Here is a 16,244-nt window from a genome sequence, read left to right as displayed (position 1 = left end):
AAATGATTTTTTCATGCAGTATTTGATTATCACAATGTTGCTATATTGTTCAAATTTTAGACTGATTATTAAACATCGTCACAAAATACGACTTGCATGATTCTTTTGCGTGAGACTTTCTTTACGATGCCATTCTTATGACATATATATATGGGTATATTCGTAAGAGTTAGCGAAACGGGGGCGGAAACGGGTGGTGCCCCCCCCCCCCCCAGAGACACACGTGAAGCGCATCCAGAACAGAGAGAAAAGGGGGAAAAGCGAAAAAGGAAACTGTACGTGTTGCGTCGCACGGTTTTTCAAAAATCGTCCACCTCCAGCAACGGACAGTTACTTCAGTGTGTACTACCCTTTCATCTGTTAACGCACAAAAGCCAGTAGAAAAATGTTATTTTAGCTGCATCTAATTATTATTATTATTATTATTATTACTACTACTACTACTACTACTACTACTACTACTACTACTACTACTACTATAATGAGAAAAGAAAAGAAAAATAAAAGGAAAACCGATACCGTTTAGGGTTTGTTAAATAATAAAATTAAGATTCAGTAATAGCGAAATACATTATGTTCGGAAAGTCGACACACACATATGTATATGTATATACATATATGTATGTGTGTATATATATATAGAAATTTCTGCAAGATTTAAATACATACGTTTAAATATCACTATGTTATATTGTATCGAAGGAAGTCAGTTCGAACGAATCTCAATTTTTCATATCGAAATTGTGTATTGAAATGTGATGATGATGGTGGTGATGATGATGACAAGGACGACGACGATGACGACGACGACGACGATATATGATATGCGATGATGATACATGAGAAAAGAAGATAAAAAAAAATGAAACACAGATAACACAATTTTCATGTGTGGAATAAAACTTTCATGTTCGAACATACACGAAGACTTGGAGTTTTATAACGATTAAATCGTACGTTAAGTTTGGAGGATATACGTATCAGTGCGTGTGCTGTTAATTTTCAAAGTGGGCCGGATCATTTCGAAAACGATATTCCCTTCTAAACGTTAATCACTCCGTTACCGGAATGTTTTCCGCAAAGCTGTCTTTGAATTCGTCGAAACCAGACCACCTATGACCTGGTCCACTTTCCTAATTAACAGCGTACGTACACGAGAAGCACGATATAGTTTCTTTGAAATAAAATGTATAATTCAATTCTCGAGTCCATGATTTCATTTGCCGGAATCGGCGAGGATCAGAGAGAGAGTGTAGCCTTCTGAACGGTGGCTTTTTTTTCTGGTGCAAAATTTTGTCACGCTTCGTCACCGGTGTAGAATGTGTTAATCACCTCTGAATTGGCGTGTAACGATAGGAAAAATTTAATGTACGATTCGGACACCCTGTCCGTTAATTAGTGTGCCGATCGTTAATTTTGTCGTTAGGCTCCCGAACGGTGGCTTTCTTTCTCGTGCAAAATTTCGTCACCGGTGCGTAGAATGTGTTAATCACCTGTAAATTGGCGTGCAACGATAGGAAAAATTTAATGTACGATTCGGACACCCTATCCGTTAATTAGTATGCCGATCGTTAATTGTTCCGCGGTCGCGTCGAACGGAAGCGGCGGCCGCCGCGGAATCGATATACCTATGCATCAAACAGCCACGCATAGTTGAAAATTAAATGACCTTTCAGGAGCCTCTTGCGCCGGGCTGTAACTCAATTACCGCGCCAATTTCCCCCTGAAAGGTCGAAGTGCGGGGATTCCAAATATTCCTGCCATACGGCACGTGGCGCGCCGGGTTATATATAAGCTGCTCATCGGTCAAGTCGGTGAACTTTCGTTTTGCAATTTTACGCTGCATTTTAGACAATGTATTTCTCATTACATTCATTTTTGGCTTTCGGGTGAGAGGCCGTGTCCAATAGGAATATTTTCCCAACGTTTCCCCGGCATTGCAGCTGGCTTTATATATTTATATATTTGTTTCTAATAATCATTACATTCAATAGTTCATCAAAGTTCATCAATAAAATAAAGTATTTTCCCAAATCCATTAGCCCATCAGGGGGCCAAAGGCTGATGAAGCCAGCTGCAATGCCGGCGAAACGTTGGGAAAATATTCCTATTGGACACGACTCTCATCCGAAAGCCAAAAATGAATGTAATAATATTCCAGGCCGTGAAAGCATCAAGACGACAATGTATTTCTCTTTCGGCGAACCCACCGGAATCTCTGCTCGTTTCCAAGGGTCTCCGAAGGTAGCGAGTAACTGCGTTTTGTAAGATGCTCGGATGGAAATCTAAATGCGAAGCAGAAGGTTACACGTGTAGAGAAAGAGGTTTCCGGGTGATATAGTTATTAACACATTGCGTACCGGCTAGCTTTCAGAAAACTGAATTCTTCGGATGGAAATTTTCAGTGAGATCAACTTATATTGCTATACATACAAAAACTCAGATATATTGTTATGTAATGTATTTTAAATAGATAATCAATTTGAATCAAGTTTCATATTTTTCTAAGTACTATAGTAATTAGCAAAATTGCGTAGCTAAGTGTCTTTATATAAAACGAGATTTCTCGTTGCCAGTACGCAATGTGTTAACACGTTAAGCGCCACGAAAATCTTAAGCGTTTTCCCATAGAGTTTGTCTTTTGTAGCAAAGAAAAGTAGAAATACTTATGAATTGTTTCGCGTTGCAACGTTTGCGTTACACTGTTATCAACTTAGTTGCCTTATTAAACATTTTTATTTCGCATCGGTTGTCTTGTATGTTACGATTGTTTTTCAGTCATTCAGAAGCGTCAGTCACCGGTGACTGACATGGCGCTTAACGTGTTAACCCTTTGCACTCGGAAGTTTTTCATTAGAAATATTTGAACATTTTCCGATGAGAAAGGCGACATTTTGTGAAACTAATTCGGAAAGAAGTACATCGAGGAACAAAGCTATTTTATTTTAGTATTTCTCAAATCGATTAGTTGTACAAGGTACGATATTAACACATTGCGTACCGGTAACGAGAAATCTCGTTTTAATATAAAGACACTTAGCGGCTTCGCTAATTACCATAGCATTGGAAAAAATATAAAATTTCATTCGAATTCATTATCTATTTAAAATGTATTTCATAACAATATGATATCTGAGTTTTTCTACTAAATTTTCTTTCTAATGAATTTCTCTACGCACGATTTGGTTTTTTGAAAATTATCCGATACGCAATGTGTTAAATATCAAATTTTATAGTTTCACCGTGTAACATCAGGCGGTGAGCGAGAGTCACCAGTGCAAAGGGTTAGTAAAAGAATTGTTAAAGTTCACCTATATTTAGTCCAGGTGTCCTCCCTTAAAGCCACACCTGTAACGCTGAAGTAAAACACGTTCTGCAATGATTTGAATTGTTATTTAAAGGGAAATCGGTGTGTAACCGTTACGAGAGTTTCCTTTGCTTTTTGTGTTCCGTCGATTCGACTGATTTGGCTAATGAGCGGCTCGTGCACGGTTCGAAAGGGGTGGCTGGTGCTCGTTGCCAGGGCTACGGTTCGCAATAACAAAGAGCGAAGTCGTTTTGTTTTAGTTGAGTTTGTCGTATCTCGCGAACGCCGTTGCACAGAGAGATCGTCGCGATCATGAAGGAGAGCATGAAGTTCATTGTGTCGGAGGTGAACAAGTTGCTGGGTCGTAATTACAATATCATTTACTTCAATTCTCTGAGCCCCGAGGAGCTGTTGCACGTAAGCGTCACGAGTCCAACGGTGTACGCTCTCGCGATCCTTCCACTGATGATTCGTTCTTTGCAGGTGCTGAGAGACGTGTTGGTCAACATACAAGGCCAAAACGCGAACGCCGATGCCAGGAACGAGACACCCGAGGAGATCGCCATTCATATTTTGAATGTTCTGCGTGTGGTCAATTATCAGCCTCAGATGGATCCTATAAGCTTTAGGTACGATCCTGTTTTTTTTCTTTTTTCAATGGAGATATGAGAATCGTTTTAACCCAGGTGTTTCACGATTGATTTTTGATTAACTTGACCATTTGGTTTGTCCAGGCAAGGCTTGATTCGGGGCGACCTTGAAACTATTCAACCCATTTTGACCTGGCTGCTGACGCATGCGGACATCGTCCGGAAAAGAACGTATTTGTCACGTTTTCTGGTGAAGGTATATATCTTTCACGTGTAACGTTGAATTCAGAGCGCTTTCATTCAATTATATTTGTATTGTGTCTATATAATTGAATGGAATATATTCGTTGTATTTATATTTCTCTTGCGATTACAATTTGCGCTTCTCCTCTAATGAGATTATAAACTTGGATCCCGTAATTAGGTGGAAGTCCCCGGCGAGTATTTGAACGATCCGGAGGTCTCCTCGTTGCACGAGCAGTACACGGCGTTGATCGATCGATTCAAAGCTGTCCATAAAGAACGGGAGATAGGGAGAAGGGTAAAATGATAAGAAACGAATGTTTGAAATTTAACACGTTAAGCGCCACGAAAATCTTAAGCGTTTTCCCATAGAGTTTGTCTTTTGTAGCAAAGAAAAGTAGAAATACTTATGAATTGTTTCGCGTTGCAACGTTTGCGTTACACTGTTATCAACTTAGTTGCCTTATTAAACATTTTTATTTCGCATCGGTTGTCTTGTATGTTACGATTGTTTTTTGGTCATTCGGAAGCGTCAGTCACCGGTGACTGACATGGCGCTTAACGTGTTAATTGTCCCCGTAAGTTACGTTCACTCTTGGTAATCCGTTGTTCGCTTGATTGGCCGTAGAATTTCGAGAATGCCAGCGAGCTGACTGCAGACTTGAAGACAATGGAGAAAGAGAAAGAAGTAAGGAGAATGGAAACGAACTCGTTCACGGGTTGATGAACTAATCTCGTTGTTGGTTCAATTAGGCGGTCACTATGCGCATCGAGAAAATGAAGACGAAAGCCGAGGCAGGGATTCATTTGTTGGACGCCGCTAGAATGTTGCGCGTAGAAAGAGACAGGAAACGAGACTTGGCGTTGCAGGAGGAACAGGAGAAGGAAATTACTTCTAGGCTACAGGTAGACATATCGTTCGAGGCTTCTCCAGTGGAGACTGTAAAGATATTTGCTCGCCAAGAACAAACGCGGAAGGGATAGATAGCTTTTTAACGGGAACAATTGGAAGAAAGAACTTAAGTATTCTTTTTAACGAGAAACATTCTTCAGGGATCACAGTGCGTTCTCCTCCTGCAAAGCGTTGACCGGTTGTAATAATTTTAGATAGCCCTCCAAAGATTGGAGCGAGAGTTGCAAATATTAAAGAGAGACGAGAACGAGGTCACAGCGCAAACGTTGTTGCAACAGCTGTCCGAAATGGTGACCGTTCAGTCGGTGGTCACCAACGAGAAGTTACCAGCCGAATTGAACGCGAAGAAGAATCGTATGAAAGCGTTGACTACGGTGAAACAATATTCTTACTTAGGTCCGGATCAGATCACTGCACTGAGGAATAAATTGGACGCGCTAGCGAAGGAGATTCAGGATTTAGTGGAGATCAAGGTAACTCTTGAACGAATCTTCGATGAAGTCATTTTCAATCTGTACGTGCGCTCACTTTTAAACGATGGAATTTATTCAGATCTCGAAGAGCAATATCAACAAGATGGAGCCCTTTCGACAACAAGCGGCAGCTGTTGCGAATATTAAGAGAAACGTGTTGGAACGATTGGAAAAAATGGACAATTCTTTGCAAGAACTCCAATTGAAGTTAGAGGAGAAACGGGAACTGTCTAAAATGATGATAGAAGACGCCGCGCCCAAAGGTGAAGAGCTGAAACAGTACATTAACCGATTGAAAACCAGGAGCACCCTTTATAAATATTCCAAAGGTGAACTGGCATGGCTGAACGCGGAGAACAGTGTCCTTTATCGAACCGCTGCCATTTTAGAAAATCAGGTATACCCTGTTTAAACAAAGTTTCAAACGGGATTTCACACGGTCCAGTTGCCTCGTAACCTTTTATCGTTGAAGCTTGACCAGTTCAACCAAACGAAGGAAATGTTGGAAACTGTCGAGAAAAATACGTTAGCTGATTTCAAGGAGGAGAACGCGTCCTCGTTGAATCTCAAATTATCCAGGGATATTTCTGCTCGTCGAGCGAAGTTGATTCCTCTGATAAACGGTATGCCAGGCTCCAATGCATTGTAACGGATGTGTACTCCCATTGTCGATAATTGATATATTGTATTCTAGACGTACAAAGTTTGCGGGAGAAATCTCGGGAATTCCAAGAGCAACACGAGAAAAACGAGAAAGCCCATAACGACGTTGAATCGGTTATGAACGTTTCGATTAATAACCTGCAATCCGAGATAGAGAGCATAAAGGCTGCTATAGCGAAGCACGCCGAAGAGAAGAAGAAACTGGAAAGGCGGTTGGCTAATATAAAAACTATAGAGGAGAAAATAAAACGCGAAACGGAGGTTGTTCGATTTGTTCGCAGATGGTATATAAAAGAGCAGTTTCCCGATGAGTATTAATGTGCATTAACCTGTGTCTTTTAGGATCCCAATGTTTCTGATCCGGGAGCAAGGATAAAGGAAGAATTGAATATTACCATTCGAGCCGAGGAGAGCAAAATAAAAAGTGCCACGCTGGAGAAAGAGGAATTGATGAAGACCACGAGAACACAGGAGAACCAAGTGCGACTTTGGAACGACGTTCTGTCGTGAGTACAATTAAATTCTGTAGTACAATAGTTTTTGGGAGGCGCATTGCAACTGTGGTCCTTATTTCAGGATCTTTAAATGTAAAATCAAATGCGCCGAGGAAAGTAAACAGTCGAACGGTATCGTGGTGCGGCAAGGAGGCGCAGAAACATTAGTCTTACAGTAACAATCATCGTTTTATACTTGTAGAATTGTTCTAAACACAGTTACAATAGTATCGGTGTGGTGGAATCAACAATTCTTTAATTATTCGTAAAGTAGGAGTGTAGAGTTATACGGTACGTCTAACTTGCAATTGTTAACAGTTCTCTTTTGCACGGTTCACAGTGTTCTACGACGAGTTACATATAAAAATAGTAGGTCGATAAACAACTCGTAAGTAGTAACATTTTTGGAAGTTCCTTAGAGACTAGTAATTTCATCGACAGAAACAAAGAGATATCCGGAGAATGCGTATTGAAGTGTCTTACATTTTAACGAATATTTTATCTTCGACATACGTGCACTGCGAATATACTTCACTGTTCTGTTGCGTTGTATTACTCGTACGTATTCAGGGTGTGGCAAAGAGAAACGTTACCAAGCTTTGATGAAAAATTAAAAAAAAATACAATTCAGCGTTATACCAGTTAATAAAGTGTAGTAACATTCTATTGCGACACCCTGTACATCTTTGTATTAAAGTAAGTAAAACAAAGTTTCGTCTGCAAGAAAATAAACATACATATCGTTTATTTTTTCAATGGTAAACATGTCTGCGAAATTTCTTCTCTACTCTCTGTCATCTCGCTCAGACGCTATTTTCGCTAACGAAGTTAGAGTACTTTGCACTTGCTCGACAATGAATTCCATCGAATGATATGTCACGGAAATCCATCACTGTGTTACAATGATCTACAGGTCGATCGTTTACGGTCTAAGGTACAAAATTCATTCCTCAAACGAGAATTCTCCGTCTCCACGTGTGTGTGTATACAAAAAGGATAGTCTTATCATAGAAACGAGTCTCGTCGTTCGACTCGGTGTATTTTCGCATAGTACGTGTGTCATCGGTAAATGCATCATCGCTACTATTTCGTAATACTTATCTCAGTAAATACAGTAGTAAACAGAAGATCTACACGGTCTAAATAAACCTCCTCCTGTTCTCTCTGGAACGTACACAGTATTGTTCAAAACGAGAGAGAAGAATGTGAAAACGTCTACAGTTCTATTTTATTAATTACGATCGTTCTATCTACACATATTCGATTAACATTCATTTTCAACTATTAACGCGTCAAATGCATAACGCCCATTTATACTGTACAAAAATGTGATTTGGTTCGTAGTGTGTGTGTCTGTCTGTGTATGTATCTGTGTGTGTCTGTCTGTGTATGTATCTGTGTGTGTGTGTACTGTGGCCCAATACACATAACGCGCGCACGACGCTTTCCTAACGATGCACATCATCATTGTGATTCACGTACGAAAAATATTATTCCTGATTCGATTTGAAGTGGTACGTTTTATCCGGATCATTGGAATTCAACGAAAACATTCCACGTGGTTTCCACCTGATCGACAAAAACATCGTGCGGCACGGTAATTAAACCGAGGAAATATTCCTATCGCTAAACATCTTTCTTTACAATTCACTACTATAGAAATATCCCTAATTGTTCACAGCTTTGTAAAGTCATCCGATTCCTCTGTCCGACACCGTTGTCCAAAAAAACCGTTGACGGAGAGAGAACGAATAACGCTTGGGTGAACGGGCCAAGAAGGTGTCTCTACGTAAGGTACAATGCAATGAATCATGAGACAGAGTCATGGGTAAAAACTGTTGCCGGGGAGAGTGGCAGTGTTACAACTTCGGTATTCTCTACGGTCGTCGTACACGTCATTCAACTGATCGTGCATTGTACCTACTTCGAATGGTAAATTACGTAACAGCGGTCCTGTGTATGTATGGTATCCATATCGCGGTACACGGCCCAAAATAATTAGAACGCTCAATCATTGAAATGAGATCATTCGTGCCTCTCGAATGCCGCTTGTACAAGCTAAACGTTTCGCTTAAAGTATTTGGTTCGTTCCCTCGAATCTCCTAATTATTTTGAGCGGTCCTGGCCAGATCCATTTCATTAAACTATGTACAATCTATAGACAAAGATAACCTCAACCTTTCACCGGGGCCGGTTGATTCCTGTTGTTGCTGATGTTGTTGTTATTTTTAGATCCCACCGCGCTCAGTGCGATCCCCAATTGAGCCGCGTAGTAAGTCAGCATGATGGAGACCTGGAAAACCAATGGAAGCGAATTTAACGTGAATGATTCGCACGATGATGTCGGTCGATTACCGTACCTGGGAGTAAGGCAACGGACTGTGGAAGTAGTGGAAGCCCAGCAACGTGTCGGATATAAGGAAACATATACTGCCGATGCAGCTGCATAATTTAGTCCACGTCCATAACTCCTGTTGGGGATAATCGTTTATTCGATACGTATCATGTTGTCGAGCGATTACAAGAAATCGAACGGCTGTTTGTCTTTCTAGGTCAGTATTTTCGGCTCGAAGATACTTTCAGAATATTAGCTTCTGTTCCATCTACCGCGGCTGATGAACAATGAGACAACCGAAACGTTAGAAAAATGAATCGTTAATTAAATAGTGTATCGTTTGTACGATTTGCCAAGGGATCAACACGGTAACGAACGAAAGTAACATAGAACTAGCCCGCACGTTCGTTTAGTGGATCAGATAAGGATCGTCGATGGTTACCCTATAGAACTGCACTCTCGAGATCGCTCTCCATGCCATGGTAGTCAGCAGCACCGTGTACACTGGAACTCCAACGACCAAGACACCGTTCAGACCCGGCATTAGGGTATATATAACTAAAATAGAAAATCGTCTTCAGAACCGATGGGCAACCGTTTCTCGGTTAGTCGATAAACTGTTGGCCGAATGCGAGTCAGTAAACGGTGTAGAGAGAAGTTAAGTGATATATCACACTGTCTTAGAGGAGGGAAGGATTCGTTCGTGTTGTAAGCCTCTCACCTATGGAACACATTGCATACAGAATTGTACCCAGCATTATGTTAAGCGGTATAAAACCAAACGCGCTGATGTACATGACCTGGGCGAGAGCAAACATACACATTCCGCCCGTGAAACAACTGGGCCAAACTAGTAACGCATCTCCTATGCAACTGAATATCAGCCCTGTCAATATGCGCCTGGAGAAAGTGTATCTGAAAAGAATAGACGGTTCCTTTTGCAAACAAGCAAATACTGTTTTCTGTTTACCAAAAAATCGTACGCGGTAGAAGCGGTTGATGCGTTCCGTATGCGATATATGTGTGCGGGAGACATTTGTTTCTTTTTTGTTTTGGTGGCGAACAACAGCGGAGAAGCAGCGAAATAGAGAAGTCTGGCTTACACTTACATTTTCAGGTGACTTTTGTCTCTATTGAGATTATTACTCGATAGCAACGATTCGATTTTATTTCTCTTTCGTTCTTACAAACGACATTGCAGAATCGGGATATCTTGTCCGTGCGCCCGTTCTTGTCTCGGTGCCGGTCGTTACGCGAGGAAACGAGAGCAACCACGCTGGTGTGAACATCAGAAGGCCCCGGGGAGAACCGAGAATTTTTCGAGTTTTTCGTTTTCGTTCCAATGAAATCTGCGCTCGTACCCTTTCTTTTTTTTTTTTAGTAACATTCTAAATGGAATATCTGTAGATTGTGTGCGGTGTGTGTGTGTGTGTGTTCGTTAAATAGCGAGGAAACTCTGAAAACGTATGTTACCAATTAGAGAGAAATAAAAAAGAAGCGACCTGAAAACAAGCGTGTAAGCAAGATCAACGTGATAACACAGCTGAGCTAGGCATTTACAAGTAGCCGAGAAAATGTAACACGCAACCTCAAATAACTCGCTACTTCCGGTCCGCTAAACGTTTGCTCGTTAGAGGTGTTAATTCATTAACGTTTGCGTTGTATTGTGTACAAAAATAACCGTGTAAGCCATTCTAAGTTAGAGTCCGTTATCTTCAGCGTTAATTGTTAACATTAATTTCTCCATTTTTCTCTTTTCTCTTTTCTCATTTTTCTTTTCTTTTTCTTCTCCAACATAGTGTACGAGTGAACGACACTGATTTCATAATTTTCAAATGCGAACATAAGAGAATTAGCACATGCAGTATTTCTGTTGCACTTACTCCTGTGACAAGCTAATTCCATGAAGGAGAACAAAGACAATAAGACTTATTATTGGCAAACACTTGAAACATGCCGTAAGTAGGGATGGCTGCTCGGCTAGCAATATAAAATACACGGACACACTTTTAAAGAATGGGACTAGCTTTGGGCCAACACTTTTTAACTGCAACAGACAAAACAAAACAAAAATTGGATCCTTCGTGTTATCGCTCATAACCAAGTTTTATTGGAGACATTGACACACAATTTCCAATGTTTGTTACTTTCAACGATAATTGTTAGGGATTAATAATATTATTCATTGAGCAGCACACAAACTTTCATAAATATTATTTTAAATCGTTTGATTTATGCGCACGGATGATGATTTCACAACAAAGGCAGAAGACACAATGGTTTATAGGATAGGGAAAATAAATAAATATTGGAGATAAGATAGTGGAGCTGTGTGCATCGTTGTGATTCGAGTACAAACAAACACACTATCAATTGTCACTTTGCATTCTGTCGTGATAACATCTGTTTTCATTCATGAAATCAATGGAAACATCTGTATGCAATACAGGAAGCGTATAAAAGCACATTTTTTCCATTCTGTGCGAACAATTGAAATTTTCCTATTCGAATTTCGCTTGTATCGATGCTAGGAAATTTTAATTGTTTACAATGAATCCCTGGAAATTTCCTACACGCTTCCATGGTGTATCCTTTGTTCCTCGACGAAGAACGAAGGCATAGCTACGTTCGAAAAAATCTCTGCCTCCCACTGTGACTTTATTTTTCATACGACGGAAGCAGAAATGTCAAACTCCGATATTTATTGACCGAGCAACCTAGTCAACGCATAGTAGACAATGTAGTAGTAGTAGACATTCGGTTCGTTCGATTGATTGAGAGCCAATATAATACAGCCACGGTGATTTATTGATTTAATAATTACACAGACTTGCAACGTTCTCTCACGAAACCAACGTCAACGTCGAATTTACTCCTGACATGTCCGGAAACCATCGCAAACAAGGGCGTTCCATCGTATTTTCGCGATTCATTTGTGTGTACGACGCGTAAAGAGAGAGAGAAAGAGAGAGAGAGAGAAAGAAAAAAAAGAAAACACGACTCGCAATACTGCCAACATTAGTTATTAATAGTTCAGAGACCAGGAGGAAAGTAGCTGCGCGGAAAAAAATGACTGACAGCCGTCGTTCAAAACAAAGAGAACAGCTGTTTGACGTCAGGCATCTTTTCGACGTTCGCGTCTATTGTCTTCGGTCCGGTGTCGACTGAGGCGTCGGGATTGCTCGTTGGAACGGGGAAACTGGAAATGTCGAGGATAACAATAAAAAGACAGAAATGCAACGGGGGTGGTTGAATGATGTGTGTATGACGGATCGATCGACGAGCAAGAAAACTAAAAAGAAATTAATGACGCTTACCACTTGTGTGGGCGATGACATTTTCGATTTGACCGTGATCGTCGCGAGCGGATAACGCTACGCACCCGCGTCCACGAATATTTTCCGCTGCACTGTCAATTGCTATACAATTATCGCAGCAGGCTGCTCCCCCGACGACTGCATTATTTCTCCCTCGCGAACGACGCCGCGTCCTATTGGCCGGCCCCTCGGTGATTACTGGCACCGACCAATCGCTGTTCACCTCTTTTGTTTTGACGTAAAGATTTATGCATTTTTATTATGTTCCTTAATCCCGTTTCCTAAATTATATTTAATGGACGCGCGCTGCGCTACGTTGACACCGCGTTGCCACGGTACGTCGACGGTGCGATGCAGTGATGTAACCTGTCTTATAGAATTTAATAATGCAACTGTAAATATTTATCGAATATCTTTTGAAATATTCAAATCGTTATTTCCATCGGGGGATGAACCAATTTAACGATACTTTGATAAATAGGGGATCGAATGTACTCACGGAATTGTCAAATTGGAATAAACAAGGAAATTTGTTTACGTAAGCCTCCGTGCTCGAGGAAATCGACTTTAAATTATTCTCTGGCGTATTTGCATTCGTAATTGGGTGATCTGAAACGGTCAGCGGGAATAAATGTGTCTAACCGGTTCGATGGAATTCGTATTCGAGAAATTTTGGAATTTTGTTATTTTGAAAATGCGCCAGGTAGCAATTTTATACTATATTTGAATTCTGTATTTAATGCTTGTTTATCGTGTATTTTTATCAATTATTAATTATTCTGTCGCGTGGTTACTTGTAAACTGTCATTGCCTTTCGACGACGTTTCTTTGTTTCGACTTAAAATATGCGTAAGATGCATTGGAGAGTTACTTAAACATCTATTATAATTTTGAATCGAGCGCAGTTACTGCAATCTACGTAGTGTTGTTTGGGTTGTACAAAATATAGTGCGCAAATGATTATGTCCCTAGGGATATAGGGTAGGAATACTTTAGATGAAAAAACGTGTCTTTCACTGTGGTTCAAACGGACTGATGTAACATAACCTATTCTGCCCGTCAAAAGAATCTCACGCCTGCAGTGTAATGTTATCAAGACAATATAAATGCATAATGAACAACAGATTTAAATTGTTAGCTCGTAATATCGGAGCCTTCAAGGTAAGCGATTCGTTTTAAAATACGATGAACCGTGATCTATCGTATTATGCGTATGTTTGTAATTTTGTAAACATTTCATCCATACAGCAGCAGTCTCCGCTTTTCGAGCATATTATTCCTCAAACAACTACTTCATGTGTCAGACATAAGTCCTCTGGACCTATGAACATTGGTATAATGTTCGTCCCGCAACAAGAGGTTCGTTACTTTTATAAACAATATTGCATCGAGTTAAATTGCTTTTCTATTAGAAAATTCAATGTATGCAGTTTTTAGAAGAGTTTTATGCCACAAGTTCACTCAAACAATGTTCTAAGATACGTAATCATGTTTTAGGCATGGGTCATCGAAAGAATGGGAAGGTTTCATAAAATCTTGGAGCCAGGTTTAAATCTACTCATACCAATAATTGATCAAGTGAAGTATGTTCAATGTCTCAAAGAAATAGCTATAGAAATTCCACAACAGTCCGCAGTGACTTCAGGTATATGTTGTGGACTATATGTTCAAAATGAACATCGCAAATTAATTTTATAATTCTTGTTTGTAGACAATGTTACATTAGATATCGATGGAGTATTATATTTAAGAATAGTTGATCCATATTTAGCATCTTATGGTGTTGAGGACCCAGAGTTTGCTATAATTCAGTTAGCTCAAACTACAATGAGGTCTGAGTTGGGTAAAATTTCATTGGACAAGGTGTTTATGGAGAGAGAAGGTCTTAATGTTTGTATTGTTGATAGCATCAATAAAGCAAGCAATGTGTGGGGCATTACTTGTCTTCGATATGAAATACGTGAGCTAAAAAATAATAATATTTTTATTTCTCTCAAATAAAGTTGTAATGTTTTACCATTTTTTCTATTAGGTGATATAAGATTACCGAAAAGAGTACAAGAAGCAATGCAAATGCAAGTAGAAGCAGAACGTAAGAAGCGAGCTGCAATTCTGGAGTCAGAGGGTCAAAGAGAGGCAGATATAAATATTGCAGAAGGAAAACGCTTGGCACAAATTTTAGCATCGGGTAAACATTGCCGTTTTTATGCGTTAGTATACAGTCAACTTATATAATTTGCATTTTATAGAGGCTACGAAACAGGAAGAAATAAACAAAGCAGACGGTGCAGCAAAAGCTCTAGTAACTGTGGCAGAAGCACGTGCAAAGAGCTTGAAACTTGTGGCAAGCGCTCTTACTTTATCAGACGCAAAGAATGCGGCTGCGCTTGGCATAGCTGAACAGTATGTTAAAGCATTTAATAAACTGGCAAAACATAACAATACTTTAATATTACCTAGTAATGTATCTGATGTGTCTTCCATGGTAACACAAGTAAGTAATAAGGTATAGATTCTTCCTTAGAAATTATTTTATAATAAAAATTCATAATAATTGCAGGCAATGACGATTTATAAACAAGTTATGTCCCAACCTTATGATCATATGAAACCAACTGGTAACACTCAACTAAATGTCACTGATTCAGACGAAGCATTCGAGTATTTTAGTGATAAGGAAGAAGCTGAAAAACACATAGACAGTAGGAAACAAAATCCTAAAATGTTATAATGTATTTCTACATGGTATATACATAAATATATTTAACTTTTCTTACTTGTCTAAAATTATCATGATACAAGCATACTGATAGAAAAGGAACAAGTGTATTCATTTAGTCACATGGAGGAGAATGATCAAAAATCTTTATTAACGAAGTAATTGAACTACATGTAATAGTTGATAATTTGAGACAGTATCAAAACTCATTTCTTCCGACTTATTTGAGCGTGATGGTATGGTAGAAAAGTTGCATTAAGTTAATAATTTTCCCTATTTTCTTTTCTTTGTGTGCACTGCTACCGGTACAGGTACTGGCACGGAATATGTCTCTTGGGAGATTCGGTTTATGTAATAAAGAGCAACCATGGAAAATAAGAAACAGGTTGTAATTGCAACACGATGCACCAGTCCTGATGCGATTAAACTAACAATTAGTGCAAACATAACTGTGAAATGAAAGAAATTTTATTATCCAATTGGTCCATGTATACTGGTAAATGTGAAAACAATATGTAGCAATGATCGTACCTTCTGGGAATAATTTCTGTTGGAAAGATTTTCCAAATATTGTAGTCTCTAAGTTCCCTATAGCAGTTAATACACATATGAACAGTAATGATCCAATGTATCCTCCTAATATGGTATACATTTGCGATGATGCTAGCAAAGATTTGTAAATTTGCATTCCGGAGAATACAAGGACCGTCAGGATCGACGACAGAGCGAACGATACTCCACTGCTAACGGCTGAAAAATTACAGAAAATAAAATCCTTTTGTTAGGTTCAGTCTTGACACTTTTCATTGAAAAGTGTTTTAAAGTTCAAACATCCGTATGACTATATTGCATGTGGTTACATGTCTTACGAACAAGAAAATGTTATTTTCCCATTTATCTTTTAATCATTTGATAATATTTCTTATTTTCATAGTTCGTTGAGATAAATGGTTTTGAAAAGGAATATTTGCACATACACATTTTGACAGAAAAACTACTTAATCGCTGTCGCTTTTTCTACCATGGACAGAAATCGGTATCACGTAGACAAAACTTGTATCGTGTCACTAGAAATATAGGACTCCTATAGGGGCGAAACTCTGACGGTTTTACGGAACGCAACTGTCATTCGCATGAACATTAGAAATCGGTTCTCAAAAACCATCGGAGTTTCGTTTTCGTGAACATTG

At 39.4% G+C, this 16,244-nt stretch overlaps 4 protein-coding genes across 8 annotated transcripts; 2 read left to right on the top strand and 2 right to left on the bottom strand.

Annotated features, from left to right (window-relative positions):
- The first annotated feature begins 3,580 nt into the window (after positions 1 to 3,580).
- LOC116433042 (intraflagellar transport protein 81 homolog) lies at positions 3,581 to 6,917 on the top strand. Its single transcript, XM_076374385.1, has 12 exons — positions 3,581 to 3,724; positions 3,791 to 3,936; positions 4,042 to 4,153; positions 4,322 to 4,438; positions 4,769 to 4,828; positions 4,894 to 5,046; positions 5,248 to 5,526; positions 5,606 to 5,923; positions 5,999 to 6,149; positions 6,221 to 6,450; positions 6,532 to 6,695; positions 6,766 to 6,917. The coding sequence occupies exons 1-12, from the start codon at positions 3,620 to 3,622 to the stop codon at positions 6,860 to 6,862; spliced, it is 1,932 nt and encodes a 643-aa protein (XP_076230500.1). The 5' UTR covers positions 3,581 to 3,619; the 3' UTR covers positions 6,863 to 6,917.
- LOC116433043 (lysoplasmalogenase TMEM86A) lies at positions 6,860 to 12,485 on the bottom strand. Of its 3 annotated transcripts, none has more exons than XM_076374394.1 (6): positions 12,336 to 12,485; positions 10,902 to 11,065; positions 9,740 to 9,933; positions 9,461 to 9,576; positions 9,044 to 9,154; positions 6,860 to 8,976 (listed from the first exon to the last, which is right to left on the bottom strand). In XM_076374394.1, exons 1-6 carry the CDS (start codon positions 12,354 to 12,356, stop codon positions 8,857 to 8,859), a joined length of 726 nt encoding a protein of 241 aa, XP_076230509.1. In that variant the 5' UTR covers positions 12,357 to 12,485; the 3' UTR covers positions 6,860 to 8,856. The 3 variants fall into 3 exon arrangements, with proteins under 3 accessions (XP_076230509.1, XP_076230510.1, XP_076230511.1); XM_076374395.1 differs by lacking the exon at positions 12,336 to 12,485 and adding an exon at positions 11,221 to 11,370; XM_076374396.1 differs by lacking the exons at positions 10,902 to 11,065; positions 12,336 to 12,485 and adding an exon at positions 11,849 to 11,959.
- A 162-nt stretch (positions 12,486 to 12,647) lies between these two features.
- Positions 12,648 to 15,436, top strand: Stoml2 (stomatin like 2). 3 transcript variants are annotated; one of them, XM_031990743.2, is made up of 8 exons: positions 12,648 to 12,729; positions 13,308 to 13,496; positions 13,584 to 13,694; positions 13,833 to 13,980; positions 14,047 to 14,295; positions 14,368 to 14,523; positions 14,585 to 14,829; positions 14,896 to 15,436. In XM_031990743.2, exons 2-8 carry the CDS (start codon positions 13,422 to 13,424, stop codon positions 15,064 to 15,066), a joined length of 1,155 nt encoding a protein of 384 aa, XP_031846603.1. In that variant the 5' UTR covers positions 12,648 to 12,729; positions 13,308 to 13,421; the 3' UTR covers positions 15,067 to 15,436. The 3 variants fall into 3 exon arrangements, with proteins under 3 accessions (XP_031846603.1, XP_031846602.1, XP_031846604.1); XM_031990742.2 differs by lacking the exon at positions 12,648 to 12,729 and adding an exon at positions 12,882 to 13,038; XM_031990744.2 differs by lacking the exon at positions 12,648 to 12,729 and having other exon boundaries at positions 13,313 to 13,496; positions 13,587 to 13,694.
- On the bottom strand, positions 15,187 to 16,217 carry LOC116433053 (protein KRTCAP2 homolog). Its single transcript, XM_031990745.2, has 3 exons — positions 16,032 to 16,217; positions 15,586 to 15,804; positions 15,187 to 15,503 (listed from the first exon to the last, which is right to left on the bottom strand). Exons 1-3 carry the CDS (start codon positions 16,033 to 16,035, stop codon positions 15,328 to 15,330), a joined length of 399 nt encoding a protein of 132 aa, XP_031846605.1. The 5' UTR covers positions 16,036 to 16,217; the 3' UTR covers positions 15,187 to 15,327.
- Between the last annotated feature and the right edge of the window lie 27 nt (positions 16,218 to 16,244).

Source organism: Nomia melanderi, chromosome 2 (genome assembly GCF_051020985.1).
Source record: "Nomia melanderi isolate GNS246 chromosome 2, iyNomMela1, whole genome shotgun sequence".
NCBI lineage: Eukaryota > Metazoa > Arthropoda > Insecta > Hymenoptera > Halictidae > Nomia > Nomia melanderi.
Note: the sequence above shows the minus strand (reverse complement) of the source record. Positions and strands in the feature narration are given on the sequence as shown.